The 23,135-nt window shown below is 36.1% G+C and overlaps 1 protein-coding gene across 1 annotated transcript in view; it reads right to left on the reverse strand.

The window, feature by feature from the left end:
- IL1RAPL2 (interleukin 1 receptor accessory protein like 2) overlaps positions 1-23,135 on the reverse strand; it is a 760,470-nt gene that overhangs the window by 696,876 nt on the left and 40,459 nt on the right. The window contains exon 2 of the mRNA XM_081043405.1: positions 4,697-4,883. Within this exon, the coding sequence (XP_080899531.1) occupies positions 4,697-4,883 (187 nt within the window). The remainder of the gene's footprint in view (positions 1-4,696; positions 4,884-23,135) is intronic.

Consider the following 23,135-nt stretch of genomic DNA (forward strand, 5'->3'; position numbering starts at 1 on the left):
TTTTTCCTTTCTTAAAATGTGGATACATTTTTTGGCACCCTCTGTATATGTTACATTTTATGGAAAAGTAGACCAGAGCATCCACGCCAGTGTGCCATAGCACCCTGGGGTGTTAGGGAATAGTTACTAGTGAATAGTCACAGTGATCTGAGCTTCAGCCTTAAATCAGTCACATGGGATCTGGAGCAGCCTGAGCCCTCAGGGATGTTCATCCAGTCACCTCACTGTGGCATATTATCATTTTCTAGGTGCGCTATAACATGAAAAGATTTGTGAAACTTTGCTGTTGCATATTTTATACTGTGGAAATATTAATTGATCTTATTTAATTTTAAAATTTTCCTTTGCAAAGACATTTGTGTCTGTCTATGGTTAAAAACAGAATTATTATTATCTCTACTGCCCTTTACTCCATACAAATGCTGTTGATTTCAAGTAAGAGCTGTTCTTTAGATGTTTAAATTGACATAGCTCCTTCCTGGAGTGTTGAGGAGAAGCTGTTTACTTATCTACCTCCCCACCTTGAGAACAGGGAAATGTATTTATTTTGGTCACTTCACTATCCCCAGTTCCTAGCATGGTGCCCAACACAGAGTAGATACCCAATAAATACGTTGAAAGAATGAAGAGTTTTACAAACGAATGAATGAATTTGCACTGAACCACCCGTATGGTATGGCCACAATCCATACCGTTTATAACCAATGGCAAACATCTGAAATTGAGATTCTTGTGGCAACAAAAAGGAAGATTCAAACTGGTAGCCTTGACCTCATTAACATCAGGCTTTTAGCAACCGAGGTAACTAATCACATAGATGAGTGTTTCACCCCAAGGAATGTATTTGTGTTTTCATTGTTGATATCCTATTAAAGTTAGAGGATTCTTTTTTTTTTGAAATGGGGAAAAAGGACTCTACAGTCCTGTGACAACAGTGTTCTCAGTGAATAATGAGGTTGTTCTAGTATCCTTAGTTGAGTAAAGAAAAGAATCTTTAGCTCTAATTTCAAAAGTGCTTCTAAAATCACTAACATTATTGTATGTTCTATTCTAATGTCTAAGCCTCATTTATACAGTGTCAGGAGGAAGTGCTAAAAGTGTAGCCTCTCTCTTCACTTCCTTTTGCCAACTGATAGAGTTCAAATAAAGGAGATACAGGCCCCAAGCACATATCTCGTATTTTCCCAGGAAATCAGGATAATCTTAATGATCTTTCTGAACGTGCCCCAGTGCCACCTGATTTTCTTCTACCTTGCTATCCAGCTGTGATTACATGCAGGCATGAAAAGATAGTCCTGACAAGCCTACCATAGCATATGTCAGACAGTCTAGGAAACCATAACATAACAGAACATGAGAGGGATACAAAATAATTAGAGAGTAAGCAAAAAGCAGAAATGGATAGAAAAGAAACCAGTTTCGATAGTATTACCTGCATCTGAAAAGATGACTGGGATAAGGATCATGCAACACACATACTTTTCACTATGAAAACACTGTATAATACATTGTGATATTATAAAACCCTGTGATAATACATGGTACATTTCCAACTTTGGATGTGTACCACAATGAACGGTGAATAAGTGTGTCCTCTTCTTTACATTGTTGTAGCCAGAGCAAAATCTGTTCATGCTCACCCTTGTATGGTATGCACAACTCCAAAGCAAGCAGGGTAGGTTACCGAAATATTGACTAAAAAAGAGAAACATTTCCCCAATACATAAATACATTTTTTTCAAAGATTTACTTGAAATCTTGTGTGAGAAGCAGGGTTAACAATGTATCTGGGAGCTTCAGGGACTCTTTAAATTTGGGTTCTGGTGATTCATTGGTCTAGTGTAATGGCTAAGAGGATGAGCCCAGTAGCCAAACTGCAAGTCACAAATTGCTGTGTGACTTTTTTTAAGTCACTTAATTTCTCTGAGTTTCCAGTCACCTCTTCTGTAAAATTGAGATAATAGTAATACGTACCTCCTATGGTACTTCTAGAGATTGAGTTAATCCAACTAAAGCACTTAAAACAGAGCCCGTTTTAAGGTCTGACAAGACCCCATCATAGAAAAAGTGTTACCTACTTCATTGATGATTATCACTATAGTCACTGTCAAAGTACTCCCCTTGGGAAGCTATGCACCGATGCCAGAACCTAGTCCACTCTTCAGAGCAATTTTGGAACTTTTTATGGAATGGCCATCAGAGCTTTCGTCTTATTACCCTTGATGTCCTGAATGTCATCAAAATGTCTTCCTTTCAATATTTCCTTTATCTTCAGGTAAAGAAAGAAGTCACTGGGGCCAGATCATGTCAGTAGGGAGGGTACTCCAATAGTTATTTGTTTACTGGCTCAAAACTCCCTTACAGACAGTGCCGTGGGAGCTGGTGCATTGTAGTGAAGAAAGAGCCATGAATTTGGGGCAAAATATTCAGGTCGTCTAACTTTTTCATGCAGCCTTTTCAGCACTTCCAAATGGTAAACTGGGTTAACTCTTTGTCCAGTTGGTACAAATTCATAATGAATAATTCCTCTGATATCACAAAAGATTAGCAATAATGTTGCAACGAGTTCGCAAACTTAATTGTCAGACCTCATATAGTAAATACTCAAGAAATGTCACCTATTATCATGATTATTATTTATCAATTGTAAAATGTTGTAGAAATATTAAATGGTATTATCCAGGCATCACTACTGGTCAGTCTATTTCTAAGAAAGACTGATGGTCAGCATTGCCCAGTGAATAAATTGCTTTGGCATTCAATGATGATAGTGATGTGTACAGATGTGAAGGAGGGGGAAGAAATAATTTGGCAGAAGGATAATAAGATGAAATAGTAGAATGAATATTGGAAGAAAAGGCTGGTGACCTGGATTTTACTTCTAGCTACTAAATTTTGAGCTTCTTAACCTCCTTTCTTCAACTATAAAATTGAAAGAAGACCGTCTTCCTCTGTCTTTTGGTGGGCTCCTCTGAACCAGGACTGCATCTTAGAAAACTGCCTGTGATCAAGGCTGGGTTTAGTCCCAGGCCTATTTCAGGAGAGGGTAGTAAGAAAATGGACTCTGGAATCACACTGCCTTAAATACAAAACTGGTCTTTGTTATCTGAGTAACTTTGAAAAAGTTTCCACATACCTCTAGGCCTCGTGTTTTTTCTCTATTAAGTGAGGATAATAGTGCCCACAACACAGAGTTGCACGGAAACTTACATGAAATAATGTAGTGACTAAGCTTAGCCCAGTGAATGGCACATAGCAAATGCTTAATCGATACTAACAAGGCTGATGATGGTATGAAGAGTCCCACAAAAATACGAATATTCTGTATTTGTGCATAACAAACATCGTGTTCCTTTTTATATGTCAAAATATTATCTTCTTTAAGAAAAAAAGGGGGGAGGACAGTTCACATAGAGACTTGAAGTCTTAGTTCAGGACATGCTCTTGGTGTCTACTGGTTAATTATCCAGGTGGGAAGATGGAGATCCTTCCAAACGTAAAAACACATGGCAGCTGTAGGAATTAGGGTATAGGCTTCCCTGGGAACTGAGGTTCTGTCAGATTCTATAGAAACAACTTGTTTTACCTTTTATGTGTATTTGGTTTCAACAATGTGGACAGCACCTGTGCAGAAAACCTCCTTGGTCATCTCTGGCCAACACATTTAAAACTCTATTACGTGTCAACCACTGTGGCTCAGAGCTGGCAGAGGCTACTCAGTCTTGTCATAGGACAACAGGACTCCAGGATAGCAGCTAGAACATCATAGCTAGAAGGTTGTATGGTTATTTCTCTGCTTCCTCCCCTAGACCTATTCTGTGTCCTAATCTATGCCCAGGAAAGTTGAAGACTATTGATTCTATCTCCTGGTTTTTCCCTCTGACTTCTGTTTGAGTTCACTTGGGAGAGAGGGGGCAGTACTGGAGGGAAATTAGAAGGCAAGAGTTAAGAGGAGGTAGGGTGTTTATCCTTCCTATCCCTATATGAACTGCCACAGTTCATGTGTTCCACTAAGGCAACAGCTCTTGACAGGTCTGCACCACTCTTGCCAGGTTCCAGTGACACTGCTCCTTCCCCTTGTCACTGCAGGCCAAGAAGTGGTAGTGATTTACAGCTTCCTCCTTTGTTGGTTCCCTGAACCCTAGCCCCACCTCTGTAAATAGTCCCTTCAACTCTCTTCTGTTCACCCTTTGAGTGTGGTGTATTTCTAGCTAAACACATCATTTCTGGTGTTGACACATCCTGCACTGGGCCCATTTCTCTCCTCTGCATTGACTGCAGTGGCCCTTGCAGTATATGCCAGAACAGTTGTTATTCTTTGTAAGTAGTATTACTTGTAATGCTAAGCCTTTGCTCCTCACAGTAAATATTTCTATGTTCTTAAAATACTTTCTTAAATCTTCACTGTTCTTCCCATTTGCTCTCATAAGTTGAGGTGAAGGGAGATTTTACTCATTTTTAACAGGTGGAGAAGGTGGGATTGCTTCTGACACCTGCTGATGGAAGTGCATGAAAAACAGTGATATAAAGGAGTCATAGCTCTGAATTATGTAGCTGTGAATCTGGTGATTCTTATCAGTGAAATATCTAATACCAAAAACTAGAAATAAAACCTCTCTCTTTTCCTACCCCCAAAACACCTATTGACTTAAGTTAAAAAAAAGCAAAAAATGCATTTAACACCATGCTGAGTTACCTTGTACCACACAACATCAGGCTCCTGATCGGACTTTTTAAAGTCATCCATGTCTGGGCAGGAGATCTCTTTTCTTTTAGTGACTTCAGATTTTTCTAAATAGCGAATCCTGCTATTGTAGCACAGGCCTGATTCATTCTCTGCAACAGTCAAGGACATTGACACCTTCATGCAATATGTTGAGTTCCTGTAAAAACAGAAAAATAGAAAAATGACTTTATTTGGGTGTTTACAATTTGTTTGTACTCTATATATTTCAAGAGTATTGACTTTTCCATTTAGGACCTTGCCTAGAAATCAGAAACAACATCAAAACACGGAACAGTTTTCTACTTCAACTGACAGAATATATGAAACAAAATGCTAATGTGGACATCTTTGACCATGAGGTATCTACATAGAGCAGTTGTACCTATCTTCTGAACTGTAAGATACTCAGACTTTTTTCCCAGTGATAAATATTTGTGTATTAAAAATCTGATAGTGAAGACTTATTAGAAGGTCTACAAGTAGAGATATAGCCATTTGCTCTCTGCCCCTATGGCCAGTCCATTACTAGGATTTCCAAAGGTTGCTTAATTTTGCCATTGGTTTCTAAGCCAACATTTCCTTTTATAAGATATACACCAAAAACCAGATCAACATACAAAATATGTCTGTTAGCTTACACAGCTTTTTAAGGTATTTGCCGAGATATGTCAGGGATCAATTTCCGGGTTCCTACAAAGGGCAAATCCTAGTAGAGAGTGGTCACTCTGTATTAATTCACCAATATTAGCCTTATAAAGAGTTTTAAAACTGAATTTTACCACAAGGCCACTTTACAAATTGGTCATTAATTGGCTAACTCATTTCATAAGGGTATTTATGGAATATAATATGGTCTTCACTTCCCTATGCATACCCCATGACCTTTCCCTACCCACTCTAGGACTACCCACCTGGACTCCAGAAGATAGCAACCACACAAAAGATAAAAGGAAAGTTAAGGGAGAGATCAGAAGCAACCTGGTCAGACTTACAAGGACAACTGTAAATCTCTTGGTAGGACATTTCAGAACCATATCTGTTCTAAACATCAACAGGTAGATGCTGTTAAAAATGCAAAGTGCCAAGTGTTCTTCAAAACTAAGTGTTTTTATAGTCAAGTGATAACAATCCTGACAGAAGGGATGAGCATGCTAATCAATAATTCTAAGATCACCTCAAAGCACTGTAAGTATTCATACTAACAACAGAAATTGAAATTTCACAATATGCCAGCTATTCTACAAACCACAGGAATACAGATTGCTGGTACCCATTGGGTTTATAAACGAAGTTAATCAAAATGGCTGCTACTTGGATTTCTAGTACAGTTAATTACTGGCAAGTATTGCTGACTTTGCCCAGGCCTATGTCATCTGAGAAGGATGCTATCACAGTACTCCCATTCTGACGTTCAGATGAAATCCCATTATACAATGTAAATTGTGAGCTATTGCTTTTTTTTTTTTCTCAAGGTAGGTTTCCAGAACCCAAAAGGCATAAGATATGCCTACTGGGGATAAAATGTCAGAACATTTCATTCTCTTGTTAGATGTTTGACAGCCTATTTAAGAGTCATCAAACTAAATACACCAGAATCAGAATGTTTTTTTTTTGTTGTTTTTTTTTTTTTGTTTGTTTGTTTGGTTGGTTGATTTTGTTTTCTTTTACGTCTCAGCCAAAAAGCTAAAGTTTGGTTCAATCAATTTGGCTCTTCTTGGGTCTGTTTTCACTACTTCAGTGATAAACATTTTCATGTTTTCTTACTTCCTTTACAGCCCTCCATGATCTGGCCTATCATAATACTCTGCCTTTCACTCATTAGGATGCAGTCACAATGGCATTTCCTCTGTTCCTTGAATCACTAAGCCTATTGAAGCCATGTACTTTTACATTTGCTCTTCTCTCTGCTCTTCTATCATTTGTTTATTTGGTAAGTGTAAGTCAAGAATTTGTTGCTCCTTTTCATCACTTTATCCTTGGGATCTAAATGAATTAATAGTTGGTACTCAAACTCAGTAAATGTTAGTTGATTAAGTGAGTGGGCATCAAAAGGTACGTATTCAAGAGACATGTCCTTTCTGCTCCACTTTTGCCTCAGCCCCATATGGTACTAACCTCCCTCCCCATTCTACAGATTCAGGTATATGGCTTGTCAGATGTCAAGGTCTCTGGAAGTCAGAGACAAGGCCTGGTATGAGTCTTGCTATCTCTGTCACTGACCTGGGGAAGGTATGATCAAGGCTACCTGTGTGAGGTGCAGGTTGATTTTTCTTAGGTATGTATTCCAGCCCTGGCACAGTTCCCACTAAGAATCTTGCATTATTTAGAATTTATTTTGAAAAATTCATCCAGGCCAGTTCTATTTTAAATGTTTTCTGCAACTGAGACCTAAAAATGTTACATGTCTTCCAATAGGTACATTACAGTTGTGTAAGTTGGAGGAAGCTGACTGATGAGTGTGCAGAATGGGGATTGTACTTGTTTTGTGTCTTCCCATCACATCCTGAGGACAAGGCGCACATTTAAGATTAATATGAGGAAAGAGCCTTTGCAGCGACATTGCAGTAACTAACGCCTTATACATTTGCATGCATTTATAGTATTTCAAGTACATCCACATCTCTTATTTTACTTAATTCTTTTAATAATCCAGGAAAATGTGCAGGGTAAGTATCACTCACATTTTGCACAGGAGTATAACATAGACACAGAGAGGACAAATAACTTAGTGAAGCTCATATAGCTGATCAGTGGATGGGAACCACGGTATCACCTATAAGTCCCTGGGTAACCTCAGAACCTGATGCTAAAATGGGTTAACAGCCAAATTAACTCTTATTTATCTATATCAACTTGGAGAAGCTCATAGAAATAAATACCGATGTGTAAAAATAACATTTAAAGAATGATGTTGTTAATGTGCACAGCAGAGAAGAATTTGCAAATTTATGAATAAATCACACTTTCTATTCCAAAAATTTAATGTATTTAAGTCATAAATTATACTTTTTTTCCCCCAGAAGTATTTCTAAGGGAAAATGCTGACCAATCATAGGTTCCCTAAGGGGAAAAACAAGACCCAGGATTTAAAATATACATGAAAAATATATATGGCCCTTTCCAATTTCCATTTATGAAACAAATTTATGCTATAGAAATCTAGTTTTATTTCAGAATTTGAGTTTATGTGAATTTGTTGTATCACTATAGCTAATCTATTGAAAAGTAAATAAATTAGTGATCATTTTCCCATCTAAAAGCAGAAGTCCAGATAAAATGCCTCAGGATATAGTTGAACCTTCTAAATGATTGCTTTAATTGTCTTATCCTTATTTCCAAATACTTTCCTTGCAAATTCCAGAACCACCTAATGATCAATAAACAAACAAATTTTGCTTTCTGATATATTTGAAATGTGAATTGACTACTATGGCTGATTATCAATTAATCAATTTACCACCCTTAGATGAAATTGTACTCAAAACATAAGAAATATGAACTGATAGTATAGCAAAATCAGGGAAGGGAAACAAATGACTAAACTAACAGGATCTCAGGTCCTTTGATGAATTCCATTTCTTGAGAATCATTACAAAAATAATAAAATTGTATTGAAAAATATCTTAGATCTTGTTAGAAAGGAGACTTTCAGGCAAGTGCAGAAATAAGTATATAAGCTACAAATATGCATTGTTAATGTTTTTAAAGACCAAGAAGAGAAAGAAAAAAGAGGACACAAATTAGTAACATCAGAAATGAAAAAGGGAGATTACTACAGATTGCAAAGATATTAAAAAGATAATAAAAAAACAACTATGAACAATACTACAGCCACAAATTTGATAACCTAGGTGAAATGCACCAATTCCTAGAAAGGTACAATCTGCCAAAACCTACACAATAAGAAACAGACAACATGAATAGACCTATAGCCATTAAAAAATTGAATCAATAATTTATAATGCTTCCAAAACAGAGAGCACCAGGGCCAGATAGATTCACTGGTAGATTCTATCAAATATTTAAGTAAGAAAGTATATCAATTCTCTACAATGTCTTTCAGAAGACACAGCTGAGGGAATACTTCCTAATGCACACTATGAGGCCAACATTTCCCTAATACCAAAAACAAAGATACTACCAAAAAAAAAAAAAAAAAACTGGAGACCAATATCTCTCATGAATGTAGATGTGAAATCCCTCCAAAATAGTAGCAAATCTAATACCATGGTGCATAAAAAGAATTATGTATAGGTGACATCAGAAACATGGCAGCATGAGGGGTGCTCCTTGATATCTCCCTTTGAAATTACAACTAATTGAACAGCTATAATTCAAAGGATCCCCCATGCAATGCACAAACATGTCTGAGAGATCTGCACATTGAAATATCTGAAGGTGGGTGAATTGGTACAAACAGGGGAAAAGGGAAGGGAGAAGTGCAAAGATGGAGCCCACACAACACAGCCCAGACCTCACCACAGTTCTTGGAGAGGAAAGAATTGAGACCGCAGGTACACTTTCTGTGGCCCCAGCAATTCTGCCTTAGGGATCAGGACATAATACCATGTTTCCCCGAAAGTAAGACCTAGCCGGACAATCAGCTCTAGAGCGTCTTTTGGAGCAAAAATTAATATAAGACCCGGTCTTATTTTACTGTAACATAAGACCGGGTCTTACATAATACAAAACAATGTAAAACTGGGACTCATTAATTTTTGCTCCAAAAGACACATTAGAGTTGATTGTCCAGCTAGGTCTTATTTTCAGGGAAAAATGGTATAGCTAAACCCAGTGATTGGGGCAGAGACGTGGGGCAAAGACTGAACACACAAGTGTGACAACTGTGGTCTAAGAGCCATCAATGCCAGGAAGAAAACAAAGACACTGGAGCCTGGTAGCCTCCTCCCAACCTCCCAGAGCTCGCCTCCACCACACCCTCCCAGTGTTAGTAATGTGCCCCAGGAAAAAAGTGGTATAGAAGAGTCAGATTAAAGAGCAGAATATCTACATCTCTGAGAACTAGAGAGACAGTACCTGAGCAGCAGGCACGCAGTGCAGATCATTCCAGGGACAACGGAGAAGCTATAGGGGTGAGACAGCTCTGGTCTGGCAGTGGACATTACTTAGAATAGAGCAAAGCCACAAACACACTAGCTGACTCTGTCATTACACCGTGCCCCAATCTTTCAAGGCTGATCACCACAGCAGTCATCTGGGGAGGCTGAGGAGCACAGCTCTACATGTGGCTGCAGGGACATCACTGGGATTTCAGAGATTCAGAAACGTATTACCCACCACATCCTCTCATGGGGGTGGTACCCTGAAACTGAGGTGACCTGGTGAGAGAGGAGAAGCCCAACTCCCCAGGAAATCTGCCACCACACAAGAAGCTGCAACAGCAGAAAATAAAACACTCCAGCACTACGTACTGTAAATCAAAAGAAAGACTTCTTCATATCAACTTGCTGCAGAATTCACACCTGTAGATGCCCAGGAAGAGAAATAATCAATTAATTGCCATGAATAATCATGGTAACAAGGCAACTCAGGAAGAAAATGAAAACTCTGCAGAAAATAAACTTAAAGACATGGAAATATGTGACTCAAATTACAGAAAATTCAAGATTGCAGTTCTGAAAAAGCACAAGATGCAAGAAAACTCCAACAGGCAGTCTAATGAACTCAGAAATAAAATCAACAAACAAAATGAATATTTTATCAAAGAGACTGAAATTTTAAAAAAGAACAAAGTAAAAGTTCTGAAGTTGAAGAACTCAATAAAAGAGACGCATTACATATATATATATATATATATATATATATATATATATATATATATATATATATATATAATATATATGTAATTATAGTTGGCATTCATTAATGTTTACCAGAAGCTAAACATTAATGAATGCCAACTATAATTTTATGTATATAATGTGATGACTCGGTGTGAGGTCGGAGGGATAGTGGATGGGGGGAGGAGGGTTCACAGTGTGAGGGATATAAATGATGAACGTCTAAGTATTACCTTGTCTTGTACACCTGAAACTAATAAATTTAAAAAAAAAAGAGAGACGCAGAATGAAACTTCAACCTCAGGAAATATTGCTGACCAGATGGAGGAAAGAATCAGTGACATCGAAGATAGAAATCTGGAACTGGCACAGATGAAAGAAGAGAGAGACTTGAGAGTTAAAAGAAATGAAAGAAATCTACAAGGACTTTCTGACTCCATCAGAAAGAGCAATATAAGAATAATGGACATTCCAGAAAGAGAAGAAAGGGATAAGGGAACAGAGAGCATATTCAAAGAAATAGTCAAGGAGAAATTTGAAAACCTATGAAAAAAACTGGATCCTCAAATTCAAGAAGCAACAATATACCTAATTACTTCAATTCTAAAAGGCCTTCTCCAAAGCACATTATATTGAAACTGTCAAAAGTTAATGACTAAGTGAATGAACTAATCAGAAACAGTTCTGGGGACAAAGAGGAAAAACTGAGGGTTGTTAGATGGGCGGGTGGGGGGAAAAGGGGAAAGGTGAGGGGATTAGAAAACAGTCGGTAAACACAAAATAGCCTCAGAGTTTTTGAAAAATAATTTCGGGAACATAATCAATAATGTTGTAAAGATTTTGTAGGGTACCTGATGGACACAGGTCCCATTTGGGAGACCACCTGAGGGAAGATGTAGATACTTGATCAGTGTACTGTACACCTGAAGCTGAACAATAATGAATGCCAACTATTTTTTTTAAGTTAATGACAAAGAAAGAATTCTCAAGGAAGCAAGTGAAAAGAAAATGGTAACCTACAAGAGAAAGCCAGTTACATTATCATCCGATTTTTCGGCAGAAACTCTACAAGCCAGGAGAAAGTGTAATCAAATATTCAAACTATTGAAAGGGAAAGATTACCAGTCAAAATTAATATATCCTACAAAGTTATCCTTTAAATATGAAGGAAGAATAAAGACCTTTCTGGATATATATAAGCTGAGGGAATTTTTCGACCACATGACCTGCATTACAAGAAGTATTGAGGGAGGCTATTTGACCTAAAACAAAAAGTCAAAAGAATACAAAACTATTAGGAAGATTACTAACAGACAGACAGAAGGAAAAAATGGCAACCCTTACACAGAATAGGGCATCATACATTTGAACATAACATAAAGGGTCAAGAAGATAAAAACATAGCAAAAGAAAAAGAAGAAGACAACATGCTACTGCAACTCAGAAGTAAACTCACAGCATAAATATGGGTAATTTGTGACAATAAAAACAAAAGGAGAGGGAGTAAAGGTTTGAATTTGCAAAGGGGAATGGAGATAAGATGCATGCTGAAGAAAATGGATTACCGTATAAATAAAACTTTATTTTACACAAATTTAATGGTAACCACCCAAAATAAAATACAGAACTAAGACACAAAAAAGAAAAAAAGAAAAATTATACAATACCACCTAACTAAAATAACAGAAAGAAACACAAGAACAAAGAAACAATGGAGACATCATGCTACCAGAAAACAAAAGATAAAATGGCTATAGGAAACGCTCATATATCAATTATCACCATAAGTATAAATGGACTGAACTCACCAATAAAAAGGCACATTGTGGCAAACTGGATAAAAAACAAAATCCAACTATGCGCTGCCTCCAAGAGATATATCTTTGTCACAAGGACAAATGTAGACTCAAAGTGAAAGGGTGGAAAATAATACTCCAAGCAAATGGCATCCAGAGAAAAGTGGAGGTAGCCACTTTTATATCTAACAAAACAAACCTTAGGATATAAAAGGTAACAACAGACAAAGGTGGAATTTTGATAATGATAAAGGGAACACTATAACAAAGAGATATAATGCTAATCAGTATATATGTTCCCAATCTGGGAGTATATATATCCTATTGACATCTAATAGAAAGATCATTCAAACAGGAAATCAATAAGGAAATATCAACCTTAAATGACACATCAGACCAAATATCCATAATTGATATTTACAGAGTATTTCATCCTAAAACACCAGATTGTACATTATTTTCTAGTGCACATGGAACACTCTCAGCAATAGACCATATTTTGGCACACAAAACTAGCCTCAGCAAATTTAAGGAGACTGGAATCATACCAAGCATATTCTCTAACCACAATGCTTTGGAATGGGAGATCAACTGAAAAAAGAAAGCAGAAAAACCACCAATACATGGAGATTAAACAACATGCTCCTTAAAAATGAGTGTGTCAGAAAATAAATAAGAGATCAAAAGATACATGGAAACAAATGAAAATGAAAATACATTATATCAAAATTATAGGGATACTGGGAAAACAGTATTAAGAGAAAAAAAAATATCATCACAGGCTTATCTCAAGAAACAAGAAAAACCCCAAATAATCCACCTAAAATTACATCTTAAAGAACTAGAAAAACAAGAATGACTGAAACCCAAAGTCAGCAAAAGGAAGGAAATAATAAAAATTAGAACAGAATTAACAGAATTAGAACAGAATTAATAGAGAACAAAAAGACAATAGAAATAATTAATGCAACAAAGAGCTGGCTTTTGAAAAGATTAATAAAATTCACAAACCCGGACATCATAGAAATGGCGGCATGAGGTGAGCCTAATGAAATATTGCCTGGAATTTACAACAAACTGAACAACTATAATTCCACAAAGGACTACCTGCATAGCAGGAAGGCAAGACTCACAGACAAGCAACTGAAATCCTCTCAAGGTGGGCAAACAGGGTGAGCAGGGGAGGAAGCAAGCAGGAAGTAGCAAGATGCAGGCTCCATGGGTGCAAGATGCAGAATTCACTCAGAGGTGTGAGCTCCCAACATTCCAGAGCTACGGGAGCCACTGGAGAGGGAAGAACTCAGACTACTACTGCTCCCCTTATGGCCCACAGTCTCACCTGAAGGATTAGAATATAATACGGATGAAACCAATGCTCATGGCAGAGACCTCGGAGCAAAGACTAAGGGAAGAAGGGTGAAAACAAAGATTTAAGCCCTCACTGCCAAGAAGAGGACGGAAGGCTTAGGAATGGAGCCTAGCTGCCACCTCCCTACTTCCCAGAGTTTCCCCCACCAACATCTGCCCAGTGCTACAAGCAGAACTGTAGCAGTGTCAGAACAAAAGAACAGAATATTTGCAGTTCTGAGAACTATGGCCCACAGCCACGGACTTACAGCCCCACTAGTTCCAGCGAAGGGGAGGGAGCCCTGGGGTCTATGCTGTCGTTTCCCACCATTGCTCAGAGCCACTTCTCACAGCCCACCCACCCCCACCCCCACCTATCCAGGGATGGCTGCAGGAGTAAAGAGAGCTGCTAAAACATACATGCCCTGTCTCTGGCGCAGGAAGAGCTTTGGAACTTCTGGAGCTTTCCACACCCGCCAACGGAGGCAGTGCCCTGAGACCAACATACCCCACTCACAGTGGAGAAGCCTACCTTCCAGGGAATCACCCCATTGTGTGAGAGGCCGGAAAAGTGTAGAGACAATATAACACTACAGCGTGAGAGAAAATTAAAGGCTGCAGTTGTAAAGATAATACAGCATTCTACCAACACCTACTGGAAAGAAAATGAAAGATCTCTTCCTAACACCCTATTTCAGAACCTACCATGTAGATGCCTAGAAAGAGAAATAATTATTCACTAATTGCCATGAATAATTTACTAGTTACCAAGGTAAAAAGGCAGCTCAGAAAGAAAATGAAAAGTCTCCAGAAAATAAACTTAAAGACATGGAAATATGTGACTTAAATGATACAGATTTGAAGACTTCAGTTCTGAAAAAAAACTCAATGAGATGCAAGGAAACACAGACAGAGAGTTTAATGAACTCAGAAACACAATCAAAGAACAAAATGAACATATTACCAAAGAGATTGAAATTTTAAGAAAGAACCAAAATGAATTTCTGGCGATTAACAACTCAATAAAAGAAATGAAGCATGAAATAGCTAGCTTAGGTAGTTGACCAGATGGAGGAAAGAATCAGTGATATCAAAGATAGAAAACTAGACATAAAATGGATGGAATAAGAAATATACTTGAGACTTAAAAGAAATGAAAGAACTCTACAAGAACATTCTGACTCTATCAGAAACAGCAATATAAGAACAAAATGCATAGCAGAAGAAGAAGAAAGGGAGAAGAGAACAGAGAGCATATTCAAACAAATAGTCGATGAGAATGTCCCAAACTTGTGGAAATAACTGGATCCTCGAATCCATGAAGCAAATAGAACACCTCAATCCTAACAGGCCTTCTCCAAGGCACACTGTGTTGAAACTGTCAAAAATTAATGACAAAGAAAGAATCATCAATGTACCAAGGGAAAAGAAGATGGTAACCTACAAAAGAAAGCCCATTAGAGTATCATCAGATTTTTCAGCAGAAACTACAAATCAGGAGGGAGTAGATTCAAATATTCAGACTATTGAAAGACAGAAATTATGATCAAAAATAATATATCCAGCAAAAATATCGTTTAGATATGAAGGAAGAATAAAGACCGCTCCAGACAAACAGAAGCTGAGGGAATTTTTTAAAACACAACCTGCACTAGAAGAAATACTGAAGGAGGTTATTCAACCAGCATAAATAGGGATAATTTGTGACAACAAAAGCATAAAAGGGGGGGAGAGTACAGGTCTGAACCAGCATAAGGGAATGGAGAAAGTAAGCACATTGAAGAAAATGGAATACTCTAAATATGAAATTTTCTTTTACATAAACTTAATGGTAACCACTCAAAAAAATTCAAAACTGAAATACGTAACATAATAAAAGAAGAAACAGAGGGAAAAACCATAGAATACAACCACACTGAAATAATAGACAGCAACAAAAAGGCAAAGAAACAATGGAGACACAGCCTTACCAGAAAACTAAAGATAGAATGACAGGAAATCCTCACATATCAATAATCACCCTAAATGTAAATGGACAGAACTCACCAATAAAAAGGCACAGAGTAGCAGATTGGGTAAAAAAACTAAACCCAACCATATGTTGCCTCCAAGAGACACATCTCAGCTAAAGGAAAATTATAGACTCAAAGTGGTAGGGTAGAATTTGGCACTCCAAACAATTGGTATACAGAGCAAATCAGGTGTTACCATACTGATATCAGATGAAACAGACTTTAGGACCAAAAAGGTAACAAGAGAGAAAGATGGACATTTCATAATGATAAAGGGACCTATACAAGAAGAAGACATAACAGTCATCAATATTTATGCCCCCAATTAGGGAGCACTGAAATATACCAAGGAACTGCTAACAGAACTAAAGGGAGAAATTGACCAAAACAAAATTATAGTAGGGGACCTAAACACATCTTTGACGACAATGGGTAGATCATGTAAACACAAAATAAATAAAGAAATATCAGCCCTAAATGACACATAAGATGAAATGAACATAATTGACATTGAAAGAGTACTTCATCCTAGAACATCAGACTATGCATTCTTTTCTAATATATATGGAATATTCTCAAGGATAGACCATATTTTGGGACATAAAACCAGCCTTAGCAAATGTAAGATGATTAAAATCTAGGAAGCATATTCTCTGATCACAAAGCATTGAAACTGGATATCAATTGCAAAAAGAAAACAGGAAAAACCACAAATATGTGGAGATTAAAAAACATAATTTTAAAGAATGACTGGGTTAAAGAAGAAAAAAGAGAAGACATCAAAAGATACATAGAAATAAATAAGAAAGAAAATGCATCCTAACAAAATACTTGGGATGCAGAAAAAGCAGTTTTAAGAGGGAAATGTATATCATTACAGGCCTATCTCAAAAGAAGGAAATCCCATATAAATAACCTCACATAACATCTTAAAGAACTAGAAAAAGAAAAACAAAAGAATCCCAAATTCAGCAGCAGGAAGGAAATAATAAAAATCAGAGTAGAACTAAGTGAAATAGAGAACAAAAAGACAGTAAAAAATTAATGTGACAAAGAGCTGGTTCTTTGAAAAGATGAATAAAATTGACAAACCCTTGACTAGACTCACTAAGATAAAAAGAGAAAAGACACGAATAAACAAAATCAGAAATGAAAGAGGGTGGGGGTAGGGAGGTTCACACAGTGTGATGGATATAAATGAAAAACGTCTAAGTATTACTTTGTTGTGTGCACCTGAAACTAATAAAAAAAAAAAGAAAAAGAAATGAAAGAGGGGAAGTTATCATGGATGCCACAGAAATACAAAGGATCATGCAAGAATACTATGAAGGACTATATGCCACTAAATTCAATAACTTAGAATAAATGGACGAGTTCTTAGAAACATATAGTCTTCCAAGGCTGAATCACGAAGAATTAGAAAATCTAAATATACTGATCACTAGTAAGAAAATTGTATCAGTCATCCAAGACCTTCCCAAAAGCAAAAGTCCTGGACTGGTGAATTTGACCAAACCTTCAAAAAGGATCTAATACCTGTCATACTCAAACTCTTTCAAAATTTGAAGAAGAGGCAATACTCCCTAATTCATTTTATGAGGCCACCAATACCCTGATACAAAAACCTGGTAAGGATAACACGCAAAACAAGAAATTACAGAAAAATATGTCTGATATTTACAGATGTAAAAATCCTAAACAAAATTCTAGCAAATTGAATGCAACAATGCATAAAAAGATTATACATCACGACCAACTGGGGTTCATACCAGGGGCAGAAGGATGGTTCAACATACGCAAATTGATCAAAGTGATACACCACATAAACCAAAGAAATCATATGATTATATCAATAGATGCAGAAAAAGCATTTGAAAAGATACAACTTCCATTTAATATTAAAACAATAAAATGGGTATTGAGGAAAATATCTAAACATAAAAAGGGTACGTATGACAAACCCTCAGAGAATGTCAACATTAACAGTGAAAAACTGAAGCCCTTTGCTCTATGTTCAGGCTTTCTCCTATCACCTCTGCTTTTCAACATACTGTTGGAAGTCCTAGCCAGAGCAATCACGCAAGAGGAAGGAATAAAAAGCATCCAAATTGAAAATGAAGAAGTTAAATTGTCCCTTTTTTTCAAATGACATGACACTATATAGAGTAAATCCTAAAGACTCTACCACAAATTTATTAGAAAAAAAGAAACAAATACAGTAAACCTGCCAGCTACAAAATCAACGTACAAAATTCCATTCCATTCCTATATACTAACAATAAAAATCTTAGAAAAAGAAATTAGAAAAACAATTCCTTTTGACATTGCCACAAAAAGAATAAAATACCTAGGAATAAACTTAACCAGGGATGTGAAAGACTGAAAACTACAAGACATTTTTAAAAGAAATTGGAGAAGACACAAAGAAATGGAAATATATTTTCTCTTCACGGATTGGAAGAATGAATACAGTTAAAATGTCCATATTATCCAAAGCAGTATACAGATTTAATGCGATCCCTATCAAAATCTCAATGGCATTTTTAAAAGATATAGGGAAAAAACTATCAGATTTTTAAAGTATCAAAAAGGGCCCCCAATAGCCAATGCAATCCTAAGGAAAAAGAATAATGAAGCAGGTACCGCACTCCCTGACTTCAGCTTCTATGTACTACAGGGCAACAATAATCAAGATGGAATAGAATTCAGAATCCAGAAAAAAACCCACATAAATACGGACAGGTAATTTTTGACAAAGAAACCAAAAACATACAACGGAGAAAAGAGAGCCTCTTTGATAAATGGTGTTGGCAGAATTGGATAGCCACGCGCAAAAGAATGAAACTAGACTGCTATCTGTCACCATGCACCAAAATTAACTCAAAATGGATCAAAGACCTAAACATAAGCCCTGAAGCAATAAACTGCACAGAAAAAAAAAACCGGTACTTATGGACCTTGGGTTCAAAGAACATTTTATGAATTAGACTCCAAAGGCAAGGGAAGTACAAAGTAAAATAAGTGAATGGGACTGTATAAACTAAAAAAAACTGCATAGCAAAATAAACCATCGACAAAATGAACAGGCAAACAACCAAATGAGATATTTTTGCTAACAAAGCCTCAGATAAGGGGCTAATATCCAAAATATGTAAATAAATCATACAACAACCAAAAAATAAACGATGCAATTAAGAAATGGGCAGAGAACCTGAAGACACATTTCTCCAAAGAGGACATACAAATGACTAATGAATATATGAAAAAATGTTGAACATCACTAATCATCAGAGAAATGCAAATAAAAACCACAATGAGATATCACCTCACCCCAGTCAGAATGGCTATCATCTACAAGACAAATAGTAACAAGTGTTGGAGAGGCTGTGGAGAAAAAGGAACCCTCATACACTGTTGGTGGGAATGCAGACTGGTGCAGCCGTTATGGAAGGCAGTGTGGAGGTTCCTCAAAAAAACTACGAATAGAATTACCATATGACCCAACAATCCCTCCCTTGGGTATATACCAAAAAAATAAGATAAAATAAAAAAATCTGAAAGCATTTATCCATAAAGACATATGTGTTCCAATGTTCATTGCAGCTTCATATTCAGTGGCCAAGACATGGAAACACCAAAGTATCTTTTGGTAGATTACTGGATAAATAAGTTGTGGTATATATACACAATGGATTACTATTCTGCCATAAGAAATGGTGAAATAATACCATTCACGACAACAAGGATGGATCTTGAGATTCTAGTGCTAAGTGAAATAAGTCAGACAGAAAAAGTTGAGAACCATATGACTGCACTCTTATGTAGGATATAAACCTGAAAACAACAAAATAACAAGACAAACAAATGAAGAAACAAAAACTCAGACACAGACAATAGTTTAGTGGTTACCAGAGGGTAAGGGAAGAGGCGGGTGTTAGATGAGGGTAAAAGGGGTCAAATATATGGTGATGGAAGGAGAACTGACTCTGGGTGGTGAACACACAATGTGATATAAAGATGGTGTATTACAGAATTGTACAACTGAAATCTATGTAATCTAAGTCAAATAAATGAATGGGACTATATGAACTAAAAAACCTGCATAGCAAAATAAACCATTGACAAAATGAACAGGCAAACAACCAAATGAAATATTTTTGCTAACAAAGCCTCTGATAAGGGGCTAATATCCAAAATATATCCAAAACTATCAATTGTCACCCCAATAAACTTTCATTTTTAAAAAAATGTCTATGGAGAAAATAATAAATATAATAAACTTAGTAATATACTTAGACTTTCATAATAAAAATGATTAATATCTTTTGTATAAAAAAATTGACAAACCCTTGGCTAGACTCACTAAGGAAAAAAGAGAAAAGACACAAATAAACAAAATCAGAAATGAAAGAGAAGTTATGTCAGATACCACAAAAATACCAAAGATCATAGAAGAATACTATCAAAAACCATATGCCATAAAATTCAATACCTAGAAGAAATGGACAAGTTCTTAAAAATGGATGTTCCTAGACTGAATTACAAACAACTGGAAAATTTAAATAGTCCAAGCAACAGTAAGGAAATCGAAACAATCATCTTAAGCATCCCCAAAACCAAAAATCCAGAACAAAATATCTTCATTAGTGAATTCTACTAAACATTCAAAAATTATTTAATACACATCCTTTTCAAACTCTTCCTAAAAATTCAATAAGAGACAATACATCTTAACTCATTTTATGAAGCCAACATTGCCCTAATGCCAAAACCTAGTAAGGACAACACAAAAAAGAAAACTACAGACCAATATCTATGATGAATACAAACACAAAATTCCAAAACAAAATACTAGCAAGTCAGATACAACAATACTTAAAAAAGATTACACATCACGATCAAGTAAGGTTCAATCCAGGGTCACAAGGATGGTTCAACACACACAAATTGATCAATGTGATACATCACACAAACAAAATAAAGGATAGAAATCATGATTATAACAATAGACTCAGAAGAAGCATTTGACAAGACAACATCCATTTATGATTATAACACTTAATAAAATAGGTATATAGAGAAAGTACCTCAACATAATAAAGGTCATACACTACAAACCCTCAGCTAATGTCACACTTAATGATGAAAAACAGAAAGCTTTTCCTCTAAAATCAGAAAGAAGACAGGGATGTTCCCTGTCACCAGTGTTACTCAACATAATATTGGAAGTCCCAGCCAGAGCAATTAGGCAAGAGAAAGAAATAAAAGGCATCCAAATTTGGAATAAAGAAGTCAAATTGTCACTTTTTGCATAGGACATAATTCTGTATATAGCAAATCCTAAAAGCCCCAGCACAAAAACCATTAGAAACAAAAAACGAATACAGTAAAGTTGCAGGATACAAAAATCCACTGTATTCCTATACGCAAACAATGACATTTCAGGAAAAGAAATGAACAACAAAATAAATTACTTTTGCAATTGCAACAAAATGAAAAAAAATACCTAAGAATAAACTTAACAAATGATATGAAGGACCTATACACTAAAAACTGTAAGATATTCTCAAAATAATTGAAGAAGACACAAAGAAATGGAAAGATATTCCATGTCCATGAATTGGAAGAATCAACATAGTTAAAATGGCCATATTACCCAAAGCAATATACAGATTTAATGCAATCCCCATCAAAATCCCAATGGCATGTTTTATAGAAATAAAACAAAAAATCATCAGATTTGTGTGGAATCACCAAAGACGCTGAATAGCCAAAGCAATCCTAAGAAAATAGAACATGGCTGAAGGTATCAAACTCCCTGACTTCAATTTATACTACAAAGTGACAATAATCAAAACAGCATGCTATTGGCAGAAAAATAGACAAACAGACCAATGAAATGGAATTGAGCTCCCAGGAATCAACCCAAATATATATGAGAAGATACTTTTCAACAGAAGAGCCAAAAACATAAAATGGATAAAAGAAAGCCTCTTCAATAAATTGCTGGGAAAATTAAAAAGCCATATGCAAAAGAATGGAACTAGACTGCTATCTGTCACCAAATACCAAAAATAACTAAAAATGAATCAAATACCTAGACAGAAAACCTGAAACAGTAAATTGCATAGAAGAAAGCATAGGTACTAAACTTATGGACCTTGGGTTCAGAGAGGATTTTATGAATTTGACCTCAAAGGCAGGGGAAGTAAAAGCTAAAATAAAGGAATGGGACTTTATCAAACTGAAAAGCTTCTGCACAGCAAAAGAAACCATAATTAAAATAAAGAGGCAACCAACTGAATGGGAGATTTTTGCAAACAGTGCCTCCAATAAGGGGCTAATATCCAAAATGAATAAGAACTCATAAAACTCAAAAACAAAACAAAAAACAACAAACAATCCAATCAAAAAAAATGGGCACAGGACCTGAACAGACACTTGTCCCAAGAAGACATGCAAATGGCCAACAGATATATGAAAAAATGCTCAAGTTCACTAGCTATTAGGGAAATGCAAATCAAAACCACAATGAGATAACACCTCACACCTATTAGAATGACTATCATCAACAACACAAATAATAAAAAGTGTTGGAGAGGCTGTGGAGAAAAAGGAACCCACATACACTGTTGGTGACAACGTAGATTGGTGCAGCCGCTATGGAGACAGTGTGGACATTCCTTAAAAAATTAAGAAGAGAATTACCATATGACCCAACAATTCCTCTCCTGGGTATATACCAAAAAAATCTGGAAACATTTATCCGTAAACATATATGTATTCTGATGTCCATTGCACCTTTATTTACGGTGGCCAAGACATGGAAACAACCAAGTGTCCTTGTATAGATGATTGAATAAAGGTGTGGTATATATACACTATTCTGACATAAAAAAATATAAAATACTGCCATTTGTGACAACATGGATGGATCTTGTGATTATTATGCTAAGTGAAATAAGTCAGACAGAAAAAGTCGAGAACCATATGACTTCACTCATATGTGGGATACAAAACTGAAAGCAACAAAGGAACAAGACAAACAAATAAAGCAACCAAAACTCATTGACACAGACAACAGTTTAGTGGTTACTAGATGGAAAGGGTGGAGAGTGTGTGGTAGAAGAGGGAAAAGGGGGTCAAATATGGTGATGAAAGGAGAACGGACTCTGGGTGGTAAAACACACAATGAAATATATAGATGATGCATTATAGAAATGTACACTTGAAGCCTATGTAATTTTACTAAATATCACCCCAGTAAATTTAATATTATTTTTTTAAGAAATAACTTCTGTTTTGTTAAGCCACTGGAAAAAAAATTAAATGAAAAAAATTATATACCACAACAAAATGGAATTTGTCCCAACTATGGAAGGCTGGTTCAATATTGAAAAATCAATTAATGTAATCCATCACATCAACAGGCTGAAAAAGAAAATGCACATGA

This window comes from Rhinolophus hipposideros, assembly GCF_964194185.1.
Source record: "Rhinolophus hipposideros genome assembly, chromosome: X".
Classification (NCBI taxonomy): domain Eukaryota; kingdom Metazoa; phylum Chordata; class Mammalia; order Chiroptera; family Rhinolophidae; genus Rhinolophus; species Rhinolophus hipposideros.